General features: G+C 35.9%; 1 protein-coding gene across 5 annotated transcripts in view; it reads right to left on the bottom strand.

Moving 5' to 3' along the window:
* The window catches only part of schlank (ceramide synthase schlank), a 737,426-nt gene that overhangs the window by 184,811 nt on the left and 531,954 nt on the right, over nucleotides 1–20,661 (bottom strand). For all 5 annotated transcript variants that reach the window (XM_067782172.1, XM_067782169.1, XM_067782170.1 and 2 more), the window contains one exon: nucleotides 4,671–4,786. In XM_067782172.1, the coding sequence (XP_067638273.1) occupies nucleotides 4,671–4,786 (116 nt within the window). The remainder of the gene's footprint in view (nucleotides 1–4,670; nucleotides 4,787–20,661) is intronic.

The raw sequence follows: 20,661 nt of genomic DNA, 5'->3' as shown, positions 1-20,661 counted from the left end.
TATGGTGCGGACATGGTGACCTGCACGAACGAGTGATGCGCACTACATTTCCAGTTCTTGTGCGATCCCTCTTAATTGGTTATAAGCTGGAAAAAACCATTTTGCGAAACCCGGGCAAGGCCGACCGTATGCAGAAGATGTGTTCGAAGAGCATTTAACTAACTTTAACTGGCAACCAGATCATGCGAACCGATCATAAAAAGAGTTCCTCCATTACATTGCTGTATTCGAGGTACCAAGCCGCTTCTCCGTCGCTTATGGAGGACATGCCTGAAACCCAGGCGCCCTAAATCTACACCACCGCACGAACAGTAGGTGCAATAGGGATTTGGGGCGTAGAACCAATCCTCCCATTGGCATCAAAATCGATGCGATGCAATTGTTGTTATAACGCACTACCATTACAACGCGCCAACCACCATCACAAGTGCAACCACAACCACTTAGACAGCGCAACCACCACCAACAGCGCCTACCATTACAACGCGCCAACCACCATCACAAGTGCAACCACAACCACTTAGACAGCGCAACATCACCGTCATCGCACGCCCAAAACGGCGCCCACTCACCAACATTGCGCGCCAAAACGGCAACAACCAGCCGCCTCATAAGCTACACCACCAATATTTAACAACCACCATCATCGCGCGTCAAAACCGCGCACCACCACCACTACTAATAGTGCCAACACCACGCGCGCATACCACCAGATACGACAACAACAATACCGGCAACAACATTCCACACCGGCACGACAATTACAGCAGGGCCGTGCAGATAGGCCGCTACAGCAGACATACCGGCAACCACCTTAAGAACACCAAACACCAATTTTAGCAACAACCGGGTGAGTTCGTTCCGTAAAACGGACAACTAGAATTTCATAAGTTAGGAATTTTCATAAAAAAATTTGGTAGTTTACTTTTTCTTCTCAACCAGCTATCTTTTCTTAACAAATTTTACTCAAGCCTTAATAATTTCAAGGGTGGTTATCACCATCAAAATAGGAACAATTACCAGCTATATAAGTAAGAATATAAACTAATATGTATATTTCATCACTACTTGGGTTAAAGATTGGTGAACGATGTGTAAATAGTACTTCTAATTTAGAGTAGGAATATATGATTACCTAATCAAATTGACTATAATTACTATTAACACCGTCACTCTAGTGATGATTCATACAATCGACATATACAATTTTTCTTCAAACATCCTGATCCTAGTTTCGCAAAATAAAAACAATGAATTACATTTTAACGAACTGCTTACTTACTATCCTTTATTTACCTTTACTTTAAGTTCGGCATTAACAAGAAGAAAAAAAAATATAGTTGCATAATGCATATACGACTTTATTAAGAATTTCAATTACAAAGGTAGTCAGTAAACCGTTCGGTCATTTAATAAATTTAGTTACACCTTTTAAGCTCCTAACTAAACAAAAGAAGGAAAATAAAACCAAGTTGTAAATTGAATTTGTCTCAGTATATAGGCAAATTTATATTATATATACACACATATTTACTTATTATCCATAACATAGCTTAGGGAGTGGTCAATGAAGACATCATCATAAATACTCATCTAAAATAGAGGTAGCTCGCAATAGATTTATAAACATACAACACACATACCTAGCCTTAGTATGTATGATTAGCTATTTAGGTAAATAAGGTTGTGGATTGTCATTGTGTGAATAGCAATAAACTATTATGCCTATTGTCAAGCACACGTATTAGGCACATATATTTTGCACATCATCAGGTCAGCATCTTTGGGGCTACGTTTTAGCTTACAAACAGTAGGAATTTTGAAATAACAATCTTGGGGCCTACTTTATAAAGTGCGATAGGAACAACCACGAGAATAGGGAAAGGTAACCCAGATAATAGAGCCACAAAACGATCTTTAATTAATACAAGATTGAAGAGGCGAAGGGTAATTAGAGTTTAGTAGCAACTTTATTAAAAAATATGAAAGGTGTGCTAAATTTTTTTTTTTATTTGTCTTCAAGAACCAACACACTCATATGCATAGAAACCCAACAAACCACATTCGTAGTTACAACACCGACACAGGTATCGATTACACTTAACTAGAATTAGTAGCATTTAACGCACCAATACTAATACCTAACCATAATTACTAATACTTACCCCTGAAATACTAATGATTCCCTAATTACATTAAAATTTTCCAGTTCATTTTTTTAAGGAAGTTATGTGCGAGTATGCGTACTTTGAATTATTCGAAGCGAATGTAATCGAATAGTTGAACAATCCGACTAATTCGAATAATTTAAAGAAATGCAGGTCTTTTAAATTTCTGGGCGATCATTTTTCTAAAGCTTTTAGGTATAGTAAGAAGGATTTGAAAACGGCAAAGAGTAAGACTATTGATGCTTAGGAGATTTTATTTCTTTCCTTTGCTGTAAAATTTTTTTGTAATACTTGGATGAGGCTTGGTAAAAATCTAGATGTATTGCATTCGTTGTCATGTATACACGTATTGTTGCAATCAATTAAGGTCTTAGGCCAGAACGTTTGTAAGGAATATTATCTTACAAAAGCAATATCAAAACAGACTCAGTTCTTTTATTATCCCCATTAATAAGAGATACGAATAAGATATAAAGCCAAATTAAATTTCAATGATGAACAAGTTCCTTTGATCGTGATTTTGTAAGATTGACCATTAGTTAGTTTTAGACTTCAGAAGTTCACCTCGTATTAATTACATTTTGAGTAAGTTTTCTTACAATGAATTATAAATAAAGTGTTTGTAATAATGGGAATGTTGATGTTCATGTTCATTTAGAAGGCACATAGGGTATAACAGGTAAGGGGCCACCGAAAAATTAGGTGCGTCGGTGGCCATGGATTTGAGGGTGGGATCAGCAACGGGCGTCGCAACAACACCCGCGGCGCCCCTATGTATATTCGGCTTTTTTTTTGGTTTGTTCTAATTTTCAGCTCTTTTTTTATCATTTTGATTTTCTGCGTTGGGTAACCGGTCATTTCCGGTTCGCTTAATTTTTTTGCGTTAGATTTTTCTTTGAATTTTTAATTTCGTTTTGAATTTAACGGTCTGTCCGTGACATCCGGTTCTACCGGATGTTGTTTTTCGTCCATTTGAGCGTTTTGAATTAGTTCTGCGCTTTCGACCATTTTTTAAAGGCATGATATATACCTTTTTTCTGTTTATGGCGCAGGAAAGCAAGGTTGTCAAGAACCCCGCCCAGCCGACATGACTAGCCACAGAGCACCACTAGATCATGCCAACTGCCTTCCTTGCTGCTCCACTGAACATGCGAAACCATAACACACCCATCTCCCTATGGTCCGCCCCTGTTGAAAAAGCCAGTTTTCTTGGACTCCCGTTACAGGATTTTGATGACAATTTGTTAGTGGTCGTGCCCATTGAATGGGACAAGCACTGTTACTACAACAACAACAACAACTTTAATAAAAAACTGCCTAGTATCACAAATCCGACAATATATTTATGACATGTAACTACATTACCATTATACATGTGTTAGCGCAAAGAACGATAATTAAAAAAAATAATTAGATGGTCCTAGTCCGCTCCTTTTAATTAAGCTCTTCAGAAAAGTTTTAATTTCAAAGTCGAACAAAAACCCACAAAATTTAACGGCATAATAACGTTGTTTCTTTGACAGTAAAAGTTCCATAGCTGCTTACGGAATACGATAGTTGCATGCGTATAATAGTATATTTCAGCTTTCATATCAATTAATGTTCTCTTTAAATGTATTTCTAGGATATACTATACATATTGTAACACTAAGTGATACTCACATCACTAATCTGATACTAAGTAAATAAAGCACAACAACAATAAAGCAAGCTGCCACACTTGCATTTACGTAAACAAATTAATCATCATGTACACACATGCATACAAGCAGCAGAGAGATACTCACAAACGCATGTCATCATCAGGTACTACTTCGCTCACATATACACACGCATATGGTTGCACACTACAAATACACGCGCGTATGGCTGGTGATCAGGTAGAGGATCCTAGAAGAAGAAACGTCTAGACATTTGGGCAGAGAGTATAAAAGCAGCAGAATCTGAGTCGTCCATAATCAGTTTGATTTAAGCACGCTACTGGTTGCGAAGTATAAGTGTTATTGTGAAGTACTTTTAAAGTAGTCAAATAAAGACCATTTTGCATTATTGAATATTGGATACGAACTTTAGTGGAAGGTGTAAAATAGGCGGAATTTCACTAAATTTGTTACAATATATATATGAAAGTATACGCTTGGAATATAACGTTCGGATTAGCACGAACTTAAGACTCTCTTACTTGTTTTTTTTTCTGTTGAGTCTACAAATTTTTTTCGCGCTGAGATCAACCGGCACTTGAGTTACTGCAAGAGGTAACCGGGTGCGCTATTATCCGAGTACCGAGTATTACCCTGGTACCCGAATACTCGGGTCCTTACTTCCCGGCCACCTGGAAATAACACATAAGCGGGCCGGTCCTGGGCACATCGAGTTTATTTCACAGATATAAAAAGCTAGCACTATGCAAATTGGAACAGAAACTTGGCCTGAATCTCCTTGGAGGTATATCGCATCAATCTATTATTTTAGGTATATAACAAATCATAATTATAAACTCACCTATAAATAATACGTGGATAAAAGCCAAGTCTTGTTGCAATCCATACCACAGTAAATATTGCAAATATGAAGTCGCATAATTTTTGATATTTAGCATATTTTGTTAATTTCGCTGCCTAAAAGAAAGAAAAAAAGATATGTACGTGTATTAGAAAACAAAATAAACGTTAGATATTTTTAGTTTAATTCACAACGGGCCTAACCAAGGCGAACTCGGTACAAGATGGTGATATACATCAGCTGATTGCTTTTTCTTGCGATTTTGGACAGAAGGATTTAGTGAAACGAAATCAAAGCTTTTTTTTTTATATACTTCGTTGAATAAGCTTTGTTATTACGGCCTTGGCCCTAACCAACAAATTTTAAACCGAAAATTTAACGAAATTCATTGTATTTTGACATTCACTAATTGCAAATATGGCTTTATAAAAGTGGCGTTACTCCATTTCTACCGGAGACTTTCACTTTTATACAAAGGAAATCTTTTTCGAAACATCTGCTGATTATGGCCTTTGTGAATTATGTATGTATATTTTCGTTCATTGAAATAGAAGTGTCCCATTGAAGTTTGCCTTTAATTAAAATTACTTTAAACTCAAGTTAATAATTGTATTTGTTTTAATGAAAAGTTGATAAAGCTATATTATATATAAAAAATAATCAATATTTGGTGTTATAATCTATCTTACATTTCATTGGAATGTGAGGCGATGCGATCATGAAAATTCGTAGTGAAAACAAAAACAATTATTTTATTATATTGTGGCGAATGTTGGCATCACTAGGCTGTTAGTAAATAATCACACAACAACAAAAACATTAAAGGGATCCACACTGGTGATGAACACATAAATCATCATTTACACACATACATACTCACAAACACATGTAATCATCACCGAAATTGTTACTCACACATACACACGCAATTACCAAGCAGGAGATACAGCAGTTCTAGATGGCAAAACGTCTAGACTTTAGTAGAAATATGCGCATGAAGCAACGCAGATTATAAAATCAGCGAAAGCTGAGTAGTCAGTAATGAGTTTTGATGTAAACACGCTATTGGTTGTGAAGTATAATTGTGAAGTACTACTCCCAAAGTAATCTAAATAAACACAATTTTATGTATGGATAAGGAATTTTTCGCTCCGGATTCTAAGTGACTCTTCAGAATCTCGTCCCCCGAGTCAACTCGAGAATGGAGCAGATCTGTAAAAACAGAACCCTTGTCAAATTTTCCACGAAGTGGAATGTCATGCTGGCCGCAAAATAAAATTGTCGATACAATAGATCGAAGTTTTAAACGATTTGCTTCAATTTCATTGTGATATATAGTATTTAAAGATTCACGAACGCTTGATTCTTTTCTATCCATGTTTTTTTTTCAAATTTATTTGCTGATGCCAGTGCATCACAATGCTACTTACTTGCCGCATGAGACTGTGCAGCTTCATGAAAATTTGGATATTCAAGACAAGGAGAAACTATCAACTGTCCTTGTAGACCACGCTGCACTGGAGGTCGAAATAATACACATATTCTACACAGAGGCCTTTTGCTATAGCTGAATAGGCTACCACGGATATGTTATAAGCCATTCATATCGAAAAGTTCGCTTAGCATCAAGTTTAACATCATTTTTAAAGTTGTAAGTTTTACTAGGATTCCAAGGATATCTTAGTAATTTCAAACGTAGATCTTCATTGACTTCATAACCAGAATCCAAACACAAGCCAATATCCACTGATGAAATACTTGTGCTTCGCCTAGAAATATTGAATGATGCATCTGCTTGAAAATCTGTATGCACAGAGCTAGTACCTTTAAGCAAAAATAATTATTTTGAATAAACTCAAGTAAATGCCGAACTGAACATTCAAGAAGTTTTTTTTTACTTTTAATTATTATTAATTAACTAATAATTATAAAGCAAAAAAAATTAAATTTTTTATTTTGTTAAAAAATATTTTTAGATTCTTTAAATGTACTATAGATTTTACTATAATTACTTAGTTTATTACCATTAAATTTTTTATAAAAGTTAAAAGTTAAAAAATGCGTAAATTACCAATAACTGAACAGCTGTCTCTGATTATTGAACATCAAAATCACCAATTAATGTACTCTTACAATGAATATAATTATAATTAGTTAGTTATAATTATCGTTGTTGTTAAAATAATAAAAAATATTTTTATATAGTGTTAAAACAATTATAGTGAGTGATATTAAACAATTTTAAACAATTATTATACAAAACAATATTAAAAAATATATAATAAACATATTTCTACTGAGTTGTACATCTATTCGTGCCTATGCAGTAATTGGTAACTTTACCCTAATTCATTAACACATTCAGAAAAAAAATTTTAAAAAATTTAAAAACATTTCATGAAGTAATTATAATGTATCTTTACTTCAACCAATTTTTGTAGTAACAAATCAATTTAAATGCAAGTAGTGAGTCTTATACTAATTTCACACAGACGGCTTATTGAATAATAAAGGCAATTTTCTACATTAAGATGCTTATTGAGCTCAATCTTCCCTACAAAATTCGAATCTATTATTATTTCCGCTTCCGTTCCGCTTCCGTTTCCGTTTCTTAGTTTTCAAAGCAAATGTCATTGTCTGCATGGCGGAACGATACAAGGTCGCCGCATCGAACAGCTGATTATAACCTTTTTTATTTGATTTGATACATCAACTACCGGCGCAGTACGATTTTGACATTTGTCCATCGAATTTACAAGTACATGGAATTTTTTTTGTTTGTAGGTATGTCAACATGCTCCCACCTTGTATCGTTCCGCCATGATTGTCTGTCTCATCCTTCATACTAATCGAGCAGTTACTTCTGTGTGAAAGCAAAAAATTTACGATTTCATTAGCAGGTGAAATGAGATCATTAAGTTTCTGTGTGAAAACAGTATTCGAGTTTTTATCAATTAACAAAACTTAATATTTTTATATCTTAACGAGGATGAGTGACTGTTCATACATATTTTATTACAAACAATTGATTTGCTACTTATCGACAAAGAACTGCAATTATTAATAGATACAACTAAAATATCCTGAAACATGAACTGACGAAATCACAAGTAGGGAAACCCTCACATCCATTACGTGGCAGCGGGGATTCCCCGAGTAATAATGCCAACTATAATAACAGCAACAAATGTGCATAGCAGGAATTTATGTAAAAAACCATATAACAACTAAAATGTAAATAACAACCGCAAATGCACATAGCAGGAATTTACGTAAATAACCATATCAGTAAACAGAAGATTATTTACGAAATCTCCAGACCCTAGGAGAAATGATGTACGGCAAAAGCCGTGAGTATATAAGAAGTAGAGATTTAGCAATAAGTGTTCAGTTTGTGAATAGGGCTTGACTAAAGCAGTACGAGGATAATTGTGTGAATAATTTTAAGTGTATAGAGTGGCTAATAAATAGCATCTTGACAAACTCAACATTGGTGGATTATTCAAAGTCTAGTGATACGAACCGACTGGAAATAGGAGATTAAAAATATCCCAAACGGAAAATCGTCACAATATATTAGATCATAATAGTGTATAGATGCAGATGCACCTCCCTGAAAATAATCCTGGCGGCGCCCATGCTTCTTCGTTCATTTACTCCAGCTGATGCGTCTGCCGAAAAAATTCAAGTACTTAAAATGGTCACACTTTTTCTGTATGTCTCGTGCAAAGCGTAGTTTCTGGGCTAAGTCCTAATGCTCGTTGTAAACACGATTTCTTTACATCATTTGCGGCTCCTTGCTGGTCACGCACAAATGCGACGTACGGTTGCTATTAATGGTCTTTCAATACTCATAACTCTCGTGGCACAGTTTAAACGATTAGCACCAACGCTGGCCTATTGATGAACACCCCAAACTCTTTTTATACCCAGCTGTACTTGTACACAGGGTATTATAACTTTGATTGGATAACGATTGGTTGTATAGGTATAAAGGAATCGAGATAGATATAGACTTCCATATATCAAAATCATCAGTATCGAAAAAAAATTTGATTGAGCGATGTCCGTACGTCCTTCCATCCATCCGTCTGTCCGTTAACAAGATAACTTGAGTAAATATTGAGATATCTTCACCAAATTTGGTACACGAGGTTACCTGGACCCATCTGGTATTAAAAATGAGCGAAATCGGTTGATAAACACGCCCACTTTTTATAATATATAACATTTTGGAAAACAAAAAACCCTGATTATTTAGTAAATAATACACCTAGAATGTTGAAATTTTACGTGTGGACTGATATTGAGACTCTTGATAAAAATTTACAAATATTATTAATCATAAATCAAAAATCGTTAAACCTATCGTAACAAAATTCGGCAGAGAGGTTGCCTTTACTATAAGGAATGCTTTGAAGAAAAATTTACGAAATCGGTTAAGGACAGCGCCAACTTTTATATAAAAGATTTTTAAACGGCTCGTGGACGAATAAAGTAAGCTATATCTTTGCAAAAAAAAGGCCTTTATATCAATGATATTTCATTTCCCAAGTGGATTTATAATAATAAATAGGAAAAACTTCAAATTTTATAAAATGGGCATGGCAACGCCCCTTTTATGACTATGCAATTTTCTATGTTTCGGGAGCCATAACTCGAAGAAATATTAGTTCAGAATAGAACCATATGTATATTATATATATATTATTGCGCAGCCTTGTAACACTATTAACCACACAAAACAAACAACAACAGCATTTCAAGTGTACAGCTGGGTATGTAATGTTCGGTTTCACCCGTACTTAGACTTCCTTGTTTTCGGCTGTTTTAAGAAATATAAATCCCGATGTATGAACAGTAGCAATCCTGTCTACCACCAGTCGCTACCAGCGGGTAAGGGGGTCAGAATATACCCGCGGTAGGTATGCCTGTCGTAAGAGGCGACTAAAATACCAGATTCAAGGGGTGTGCAGCGCAACCCTTCAGGTTGCCAGCGCAATATATAGCTTCTCCAAACCCAATTGTCAACCCTACCTATCCGCGGCGAATCCTGTTTCACTAACAGACGAGGCTCTGGCGACCCCAAGCTCCTCATGGGACTTGGGGGTGAGGAGGGAGGGGATGGCCTGAAGGTTTAATGTGGCCACATAAATCGTTCCCGAGATGGTCGGGCTAGCACCTTAATGGTGCTGTGGTACCGGAGCGTACCGGATCTGTATCCGGCAAAGGACCATCACATCGATAACACTCCCCAAAGCCTTCGGGGAGCAACCTTATCGCTACAACAACAACAACAACAACAACAACCACGCCTCCTGGCCCTCACACCACATGCCATCACAGAAGCTATAGGACTACGACTTCGAACTCACACCTTCGTCGACGTCACTTTCCTAGAAGCTCTAGGTGTAGCTCCGAAGACTTTCTAACGAATTTTTTGGGCGCTATGCTGCCGAACACTACCAGAGAAACACCTTGAAACAGTAGGGAGTAAATATTCGGCCAAGGATGCCGCTCTCGAAATCATAATCAGTCCAAGTGGTTATCATTGCGTATCTTATTGGTGAAAATATTATAAACCTACATAATTTAAATTTTACAAGGACCCTGAATAAATTTTTTTTAATGCAGACCTAAATTTGCAGACGTTTGCGATTTCAATAGCCTTCGTTAAATCAAAACGTCATTTTAGGATGAAAGTCCACCGATTTTAAGTTGAAAGATGTTAAGGTTATATGCCCAGTCCAAACTGTTGTTTTCCGGTCTTTTGATACAAGAATTCATTATGAATAACCACGTAGCTTCCGTTTTCAGACTAGTTCGACTATCCCCTACGTTAGTGTAGTAGAACACCAGTTTTGCTTCACCAATTTGAGTGCTCTTGCGAAGGTCAAAGCCTCACCTGGTAAATATATTGTGGGAAATGTTACCATCACTAGGCTGTTAGTAAATAATCGCAACAAAACACAGCCAGCAGCGATACTTATGTAGAAGGCAACGAAGAGATATCTCACACACACAGACGTAGTCATCAGCCGAAGTAGTTACTCGCACATACACATACATAGGCTATAAGAAAAGCATCAACTACAAATATACATGTATGTAGCTGGTAACCAAGCATGAGATACAAATGTTCTCGAACTGCTCGCGATATGACTAGACCTTAGGAGAAATGGGTGAACGAGAAAACCGAGAGTATAAAAGCAGCGCAAGCTGAGGAATCAGTAATCAGTTTGATTTAAACACGCTATTAGTTGTGAAGTGAAGTATAATTGTACTACTCCCAAAGTAGGCTAATAAAGACCTTTTTGCAATACAGAATATTGGAGTTATTTATTCAACAGTTCAGCGATTCTAACGTTAGCAGAAAATTTCAAATAAGCGGACTATATACCTACGTATTCAAATATGTAACAGGAGTCGTAACGTGTAAGTGATATTTAAGCTTGGTTGATAGGATAGAATCAATGGGATTCACGCCAAGTAACTAGTTGGGATAGGGCCGCCAGCTTTAGGAAATGTCAAACCGGGACTTGGGTGTTGAATTATGAAGTGTTAAAATCATAATTAACATTTCAGGCGCTATTTTAAAGTTTCGCAATTAAACAACAGATTTTAGAGTATAAGGCCAAGTGATTTTTCAAACCCTTCTCATACGTACATATATCTTCAACTTAAGTTTAAGATGGGAATCATTTCAAAGGAGCGTTTAAGCCCCTGGAACCTACTGAAGGATTTTGCATCACTGATTTCGCTTATTATTTAGCCAATCGGAATATAGATTTTTTTGTGAAAATCTGTACTTTTTTCGGGTAACTTGCTTTTTAACAACTTAAGGACAATTTGAAAACATGCTCGACTTGGGTCATTTTATTTGAATTCATTGTTCTCTATACATTTTTTGAAAAAATTATGCAAAGTGAGCATTTACATTTTTTATATAACTTTTTTTTAGTGTTTTGTTTTAATAACTTGGTGAATTTGGTGATGCAAATATGATGTGATAAGCCGGCATGGAAAGCCCCTGTTTTTTTTTAAATAACTTTTAAACGGTTAGAAAGAGTTAAGTTTCGCAATTAGATTCTTATAACTGGCAGGGATGCGCATCCGTTGATACCCATTTCGACTATATCGGACCAATTTTTGACATGAACAATAAATGGCCTAGGCAGTCTTAAAGAGTAGAAAATATAGTACCGATACTTTTGACATTCGGCGGCGGCGTGCGAAAAACGACGAAAATCGGCGGCGTATATCTCTAGTCTGAACAGCTCCTTTCGTGTGATACCCATACTGGAGTAAAATATTTTAAGGTCATCGAGGTCCGAGCTTTGGTCAATATCTCGACAGGAGGGCTTACATAGAAAAATTATTAGTACCACTAAAATCAGTGGACTTGGTATAGTCGAAAACAGTGCCGTTACTATACCATCTTGACCCCGTGGCAAATTCAAATCAGTTCCCTTTTCCAATTTTTTTTTTTTCTTTTTCTCAACATTTCAGCTTCAATTATAAATTCCGAAATTCAAATAAGTGCTTCATTAATTTCATAGTAGTTTAAACTAAATTTTTTTGCTCTTCTTGTAACTACATATGTACAACTTTAGAAATAGGAAGCGAGTTCACAAAACTTCAGATTCAGAATCCTCCGATAAATTAGCTTCAAGCTCCGAAAGTTTAACTTCATCTTCGACCAAAACTGTCACAAATCAGGAAAATAGATTATCTTTGTCGACAGATTTCCCATGCTTCGAAGATCCTTCTAGCAAAAATTTAACTTCTTCTAAACTAGACTCAAAGCTTAACGATTCAAAATAGTACAAAATTAACTTTAACTTCTTCTTAATTAGATTCAAATCTTAAAGATTCAAATAGTGCAAAATCAACTTCAACTTCTTCTACTTTAAAATCTTAACGATTCAAATAGTCCAAACTTAGTTTTCCCTTCTTCTAACTTAAACCCAGATCTTAACGATCCAATTAGTACAAACGTTGCCTCACCCTCTTCTAATTTAGCTTCAGATCTTAACGATCAAATCATGGCAACAGTTGAGGAAAAGAAATCTTTCATTAACATGTTTGCTAATTCTATTAGGGAAAACTACAGCGGTGATCCTCTTACTTGAATTACTTGAAGAGTTCGCTAATGCAAATTTAACAAATACTTTTATAGCATTTTTAAAAGCAAAATTTGAGGGTAAAGCCCATGAAGCAATACCAGCGCAAGTAACTTCAGTTAATGAAATTAAAGTAGCTCTACGTAGTAGGATCAAACCAGACAATTCGAAAGTTGTAGCAGGGAAAATTGCAGCGTTGCACGTTAACAATAACAATTATATAGATTTTGCCAAAAAAGTTGAAGATCTAGTTGACTCACTTGAGCGGTCTCTTATTATTGAAGGGATCACTCAAGCGAAAGCTCATGAAATGGCAGTCGAACAAACGGTTAACGTGTGTCGTTTAAATGCAAAATCCAATTTAGTCAAAACCATTTTAGCCTCAACGGCATTTACTGATCCGAAAGACGTAGTAACGAAACTAATCGTAGAACAAAACAACGAGTAACAGAGCGTCAGGTTTTAGCTTTTCGATCGCGTGGTAACAATACATTCAGAAATTCACGTGGTAGTTATCCTGACTTTTATCCAAATCGCAGCTATACTGGTTATTGAAATAATAGTTCATTCTCATACAACAGCAACCGTAACGGTAACAATAATCAAAGATATCGAAATTATAACGGAAAAAGATACCCAGATAGCAACAATAGTAATACACGTTCAAATTCAAATTCAAATAATAGTAACAATAGATGCAGCAATTCAAGATCGTCAAACGGTAGAGGTAGAAATGCAAACGTCTGCGCTTTAAACGCGAGTGCCCCTCAGGAGCGAACACTAGAGGAGGACGAACTAAGCCAGTAAGCGAATTTCCCTAAAAATTATTCAGATTTCATAGAATTACAACTTAACGAGTCACAAACATTTTGTTCTTTCTTAATAGACACTCAAGCAGACATTTCTTTAATAAAAATATCATGTATAGACAGTAATATTCCCTTAAATACAAACGACATAATCAACATTACCGGTGTCACTTCCAATTCAGTTTCGACTTTAGGTAAAATTACCGCAAATTAAAATTTTTCAAACTTTTCTCTTAAACATACTTTACATGTAGTAAATGAAGACTTTAATATTCCATCCGATAGTATACTGGGTAAAGATTTCCTGAAAATTAACAAATGCATTATTAATTATGAAAAAATAATATTTCCTTTTGGGTAGGTAATGAAAAAGTCGCGCTACCAATCCTGCACGGAACTGAAAGCGACAGTTGTATCATTCCTCCCAAATGTGAAATTTTAAGTTTTTTTGATTTAGGAGACTCACTCGAGCCACTTTTCGTGGACTCGCAGGAAATTGAAAAGGGTGTTTTCACAACTATGTGCATTGTTAATTCCAGTAATCCAATAATTAAAGTCATAAACACCACGGATGATGAAAAGTATGTGAAAAGAAACAGTATTCGGACAGAAAAACTTTCAAATTACAATGTTTATACAATTAACAAGACAGAAACAGAAGACAAACGTACAAAAAAACTTATTTCAATTTAAAAAAATTAAATACCTCAACATAGTCATAGTAAATTAATTGACCTTTGCATAGATTACGCCGACATTTTCGCTCTTGACACGGACAAAATGACTTTAAACAACTTCTACGAGCAAAAATTAATATTGGCATACAACGAGCCAGTATATGTTAAAAACTATCGATTGTCATACTCTCAACGCGAAGAAATAAAGCGCCAAGTAAATTAACTGTTAGACAACGATTTGATTGAACCCAGTTACTCTTACTTACAGTAGTCCTTTGATTGTAGTCCCAAAGAAAGATACTAATGGTCAAAAATCTTATCGTATGTGCGTAAATTTTCGCGCAGTAAACAAAAAACTCATTGCTGATAAATTTCCACTAACTAGAGTTGACGATATTTTAGACAATCTCGGTAGGGCAAAGTATTTTTTGGCATTAGATCTTTTTTTGGGATTTCATCAAATCCCCTTGCATCCTGACTTACGTGACATTACGTCTTTCAGCATTGGCCGAGGTGCATTTAGATGGAAAGTTCTTCCATTCGGCTTAAATATAGCACCAAATTCATTCTCACGAATGATGACAATAGTTTTTCGGGTATACCACCCAATGTCGCATTTTTGTACGTCGACGATATTATCGTCATAGGTTGTAGTGAAGCACACCATATTAGGGGCTTCATTCTGTATTGCGAACGTATTCTGTATTGTCAAACGAACGATTCGCCTCCTAACGATGTCGTCTAGCAATGGAATTCTTTATCTGTTTCGTTCGGTATTTATGTTTCTTACTTTATGTCAAACAGGAAGACGAAAGCAATTGCCAAATGATATGCTACCATCGTTTAACATAGTGCAAATACACTAGCGATTCGTCTCGGAGGCGAATCGAACGTTCGTTTCGTAATAGAGAATGAGGCCATAAAAATCTTTCCAAAGTTTTCAGTACTTGTAGGTCTTTCAGTCTCAAACTAAACCCAAATAAATGCAACTTTTTACGACCAGAAGTTACATTTTTAGGTCACAAATGTTCAGCCAAAGATTTGTTGCCAGACGACTCCAAAATAAACGCAATTAAAAAGTATACAAAACCGACTGACAAAGACGCGGTACGACGATTCGTCGCATTTGCAAACTATTACAGAAGGTTTATACCAAATTTTTCGTCTCTGGCAGCGCCTCTGAATCGATTAAGTAGAAAAAGAGTTGAATTCGTTTGGGATGTTGAGTGCGAAAGGGCATTTTTATCTTTGACAGCAGCATTACTTTCACCAAAATTACTACAATACCCAGATTTCACTAAACAATTCATTATTAACGTTGATGCTTCCACAACTGGATGTGGCGCTATTTTAAGTCAAGAACAGCAAGGCAGTGATTTACCAATTTGTTTCGCTTCTATAGCATTAAATAAAGCAGAGCAGAAAAAACGAATTATAGAATTGGAACTCTTAGCTACTTTCTTCGCAATAAAGCAATTTCGACCATATGCTTATGGCACACATTTTATTGTAAAGTCAGATCATAGACCTCTAGTATACATTTTCAATATGAAAGAACCATCTTCAAAACTTTCAAGAATAAGGCTAGAACTAGCTGAATATAATTTCACTATTGTATATATTAAGGGTAAATCAAACGTTGGTGCTGATGCACTATCGTGCTTGAATCAGAAGCCAGCAAACGCAACATTAAACAAATTGAATGGCCTGAGAACGATACTTTATTCAAATATTATACTATTACAAATTTCAAAGATATTGGAAATAAAATTTTAAAATCATTAGAAATTATTCTAACAGATCCAATGGAGACAGTGACAGACGAAGACACAAAACTAAAACTAATGAAAATTTACCATAACGATCCCATTTCAGGTGGACATTGCGGAATGAAAAAACTCTACTCAAAACTTCGAACAAAATTTTATTGGAAGAACATGACTCGTGATATAGCGAAATATATCAAAAGTTGTAATGATTGTCTTTTAAACAAGGTTAAACCTAAAACGAAAGAAAAACTCGTTTTAACACTAACTCCTTGTAAACCATTTGATCTACTAGTTATGTATACAATAGGACCTCTTCCTGAGTCCAAACACGGTAACAAGTTCGCAGTTACCATGATTTGCGACATGACCAAATATCTGGTAACAGTTGCTATACCAGACAAAAGCAAAAACAATTGCTTCAGCCATTTTCGAAACATTTATTTTAACCTACGGCGTAATGAACGCCATAAAATCAGATTTAGGTACAGAATTTAAAAATGAATTATTTCAAGAATTAACTAAACTTTTAAATATTAAACATAATTTTTCAACTGCATACCATCACGAAACTGTCGGTACAATTGAACGTAATCATAGAGTTTTTAATGAATACTTACGTGCATATTTAAACAATAATTTTTATGATTGGGATATTTATATAAAATACTTTACATTCCTACACAACACAACAACTAGCACAGTTTTCGACAATAAATTTTCTCCCTTCGAGTTAGTATTTGGTAAAAAGGCAACTTTGCCTCATGAATTGCGAAAGCAAAAAATTGACCCACTTTATAATGCCGAAAACTATGCTAAGGAGATTAAATTTAGAAAGCTAAAAACACACGAAATGGCAAAAATGTAATAATTAAAAATAAAATACAAAGCTAAACTTTTTATGATAAAACGACTCGTCCGTTAGCTATTAAAATAGGCGATAAAGTTCTTTTGCAAGAAGAACCACGCCACAAACATGAAAATATATACCAAGGTCCGTTCGTTATAATCAAAATTAATGACCCTAATGTTATAATTTGTGATGAAGTTACAAGAAAAGAAAAGATTGTACACAAAAATAGATTTAATAAAATAAATCAATAACTACTTGTTTATATTATATTCATACGTACAAAAAAAATTTTTTTTACGAACAGCCATGAAGGCAGAACAAAAACAAAGATACAAAATTTAAATGTAAAACACAAAAAATAAATATTTTTCTATATCTATATATATATAAATGAAATGATGTTCGTTCCTGTCCATGTTTTGGGGCCGATACGAGGCCAATTTTATTCGTTCTTTTTTCATATTATAGGGATCAAATAGGGGAAGGTTTTTAGCAAAAAAAAAATTTCTAGGGTCTTGAGATATAGGTCAAAACATGGACCCGGATAACCTTACGATGTGTTTGTATAATATGGGTATCAAATGGAAGCTTCTGATGAGTACTTTAATATGGGGTTCTTTTCGTACCGGTAGCTGACTAGGGTCTCGAGATATAGGCCAAAGTGTGGACCCGGGTACTCCAAGAATGTGTTTATACAATATGGATATCAAATGAAAGCTGTTGATGAGTGCTTTAGTACATGATAATTTTTTGTACACCTGGGTGACTAGGGTCTCGAGATATAGGCCAAAACGTGGACCCAGATACCCCATGAATGTGTTTATACAATATGGATATCAAATGAAAGCTGTTGATAAGTTCTTTAGCAGAGGGTAATTTTCATACATCTGGGTGACTATGGTCTCAAAATATTGCCCAAAACGTGGATCAGAATAACCTTAGGATGTGTTTTTACATTATAGGTATCAATATTCACATATGATAATAATAATCTCACAAATGTGATTTTTTTATCCAGGCGCAGAAACGAATAAAGAGGTTAGCGCTATGAATTATTATTCATACTGCTTAATGATTCGTAAAAATGAAGACTCCCATATCCATACCATGCTCCATATACATACCCATTCCCACCCATACCTTACATCCTACATCTTACTCTTACATCATATATCCCCCATATCCATACCATCCTCCGCATACATACCCATACCCACCCATACCTTACATCTTACTCTTTGTTCGGCCGGGGTGCGTCTGATCCCTGTGAGAGGTGGGCGCACCGGGTGGATCTCAAAGAACGGGTGTGTTTGAAAATAAATAAGAGAAGACGAGATTTCTCGTTATATTATATATGATTTATTGGGTAAATGTATAAATATCCAAGGTTACAATATTACCTGAATAAACGCAAAAATACGGCAGAAATCGCTGGCGACAGATGTGTATAGAACGGCTGTTGAAATCCAAGAGGCCGGTTGTATCGAAAGCGTTTTGGAGGAGAAAAGCACCCACACATCGACCCCGACATGCATATGCATGAGTGCTGAAAAAATGCACCCATACACGTGCATGTACATGCACGCGCACGCATATGGCGCGGATGGTGTGGGTGGTTATAAATTAAATCTAGTATCGAATTGCAGAGTTGCATTAGGGGGATCGCAATCAGATGCGGAAAAGTTAGGCATCCTGCCTAAACATGCCGCCCCCCTTGCGATAAGCAACATCGTTTACCACCACCGACCGATAAGACTTACAAACTAAACTTAGTCTAAATGAGGAGTTCGCCAGCGTCGCGGATTACTGCATGCCACCTAAACTAGGAAGAAAATGATCGGTTATGAAAAAATACAAGTGAATATTTCTTGCCATTTATTAACAATCCTTAACTATATGAATTCCGTACGCAATATAAGTAGAAGGTGCATAGGGCTGGGCGAAGAGGCCGAGTTCTCCGCTCCAGACTGGCAAAATTTTGTTTTCTCCTTTTGTTGGACGGAGAGGCCGAGGTCTCCGGTCCAGATTCGCAGTTTTTTGGCTGGACGGAGAGGCCGAGGTCTCCGTTCCAGAATCGCAGTTTTTTTTTGTTTAGGTTTTCATGGGCTGGATGAAGAGGCCGAGGTCTCCGTTCCAGCGTCGAACGTATCGTGTCGCTCTCGGGCGACTGCCTTTTTTTTGTTGGAGGAGGGGTGGCATCTTATTGAGGTGCCAGGACGAGGTATATCTATCTGTTGCCGCCTTTGTCAGAGTGACGGCCAGCCTAAAACCAAGTAGTACCGACGGCAAAAAAAGTCAAGAAAACAAAAAAATTTTTTTTTTGTAGATCACAAGTACAAAACTAATACATTTTAATTAATTCGGTGCTCACTTCACTTTTTAAACACTTTCTACACTTTTTTGCGCTTATTTTCGAATATCGCACGCACCTTTTCACTTTTTCAAAAATACACCCGTTATTTGTGGAGTTGGCGAGTGGTCCCCCTTTTTTTGTTGTTGCCGCTAAGACAAAAGGTTTGTAAATTAAATCTTTGTGCTGTTGTCGCTGCTGTGACCAAAAGACCATAAAACAAACCCTTTTTCGTTGTCGCTACTCTGACAAAGTCTGAAATAAAAGTTATAAATATAAAACGTCGAAATTTAGAAGTTTATTTACGGCTGGGCAGGTATTTTTACTCTGAAGCGTTCTATTTCTCTAATCGGCAATTATTTCGTTAATAAATTCAAATAATACCATGGAAACCTACATCCGGTTAGTAGAAGTAATCGCAGAGTTTGAGACAGACGGAAAGCGACCATAGCAAACACACCTTGCGATACAGCAGGAAGAGTTGCGGTCCTTGTGGAAGAAGGTAAAGTCTGCGTTTGATTCGCTACTAGGGTCTGATGAGGTGTCAGGGGATGACGTTATGACGATAAGAAAGAAGCAAAAAGCAGCATACGCAATCTACATGCGATGCTTAGCGTCTATATCTGCTGAAGCAGAAAAATACAAGAAAGAGGACAACCCTGAGCAAGAACCTCATGGGCATAAACTTCGCCTCACTGCTTGCGACATGGAAGTTTTTAAAGGGGATTATCTGTCTTGGCCAACTTTTCGTGACCTGTTCACGGCAATTTATATAAAAAATTCTAGCTTGAAAGGGGTGGAAAAGTTATTCCATCTCAACAAAAAATTGCAGGGCGAAGCAAAAGATATCGATAAAAAATGCCCTCTCACAAATTAAGGTTTCGAGATGGCCTGGAAAAACTTGTTTGAGAGATACGAGAACAAACGTATCTTAGTAAACACACAATTACAAATTTTATTCAATTTAAAAAAGGTAGAAAGTGAGTGCGGCAGTTCGATAAAAAAGCTACAAAATGATATAAATAATTGTATTTCGTCCCTCAATTGCCACAAAATTTACACTTCCAATTGGGATGCAATCCTGACCTATCTCTGCTCAACCAAGTTACCAGAGAGCACGTTGGCTCTATGGGAGCAAAGTATAGACCATAAAATGGACATATTGTACAATGTATACTTTTAGATTTTAAAAGAAAATGGGTTTTGTTAGCGCTAATATTCAGCGCTGACATCAGATTCATAAATCTTCTTTATTGAATAAATTCTTTCCTATTTTTCCAAAATTCTTAACCTATACATATATACATTCTTACATTAATAATTACATAATAGAGGTGCATGACTCAATAGTGAGGAATGCTTCGTTAGCGAATTATTATATTGACTTACATATTGTCAATATGATTTCTACTT

The sequence above is a fragment of the Eurosta solidaginis genome, chromosome 4 (assembly GCF_040869045.1).
Source record: "Eurosta solidaginis isolate ZX-2024a chromosome 4, ASM4086904v1, whole genome shotgun sequence".
In the NCBI taxonomy this organism is placed as follows: Eukaryota; Metazoa; Arthropoda; class Insecta; order Diptera; family Tephritidae; genus Eurosta; species Eurosta solidaginis.
This window is presented reverse-complemented; position numbering and strand designations above follow the sequence as displayed.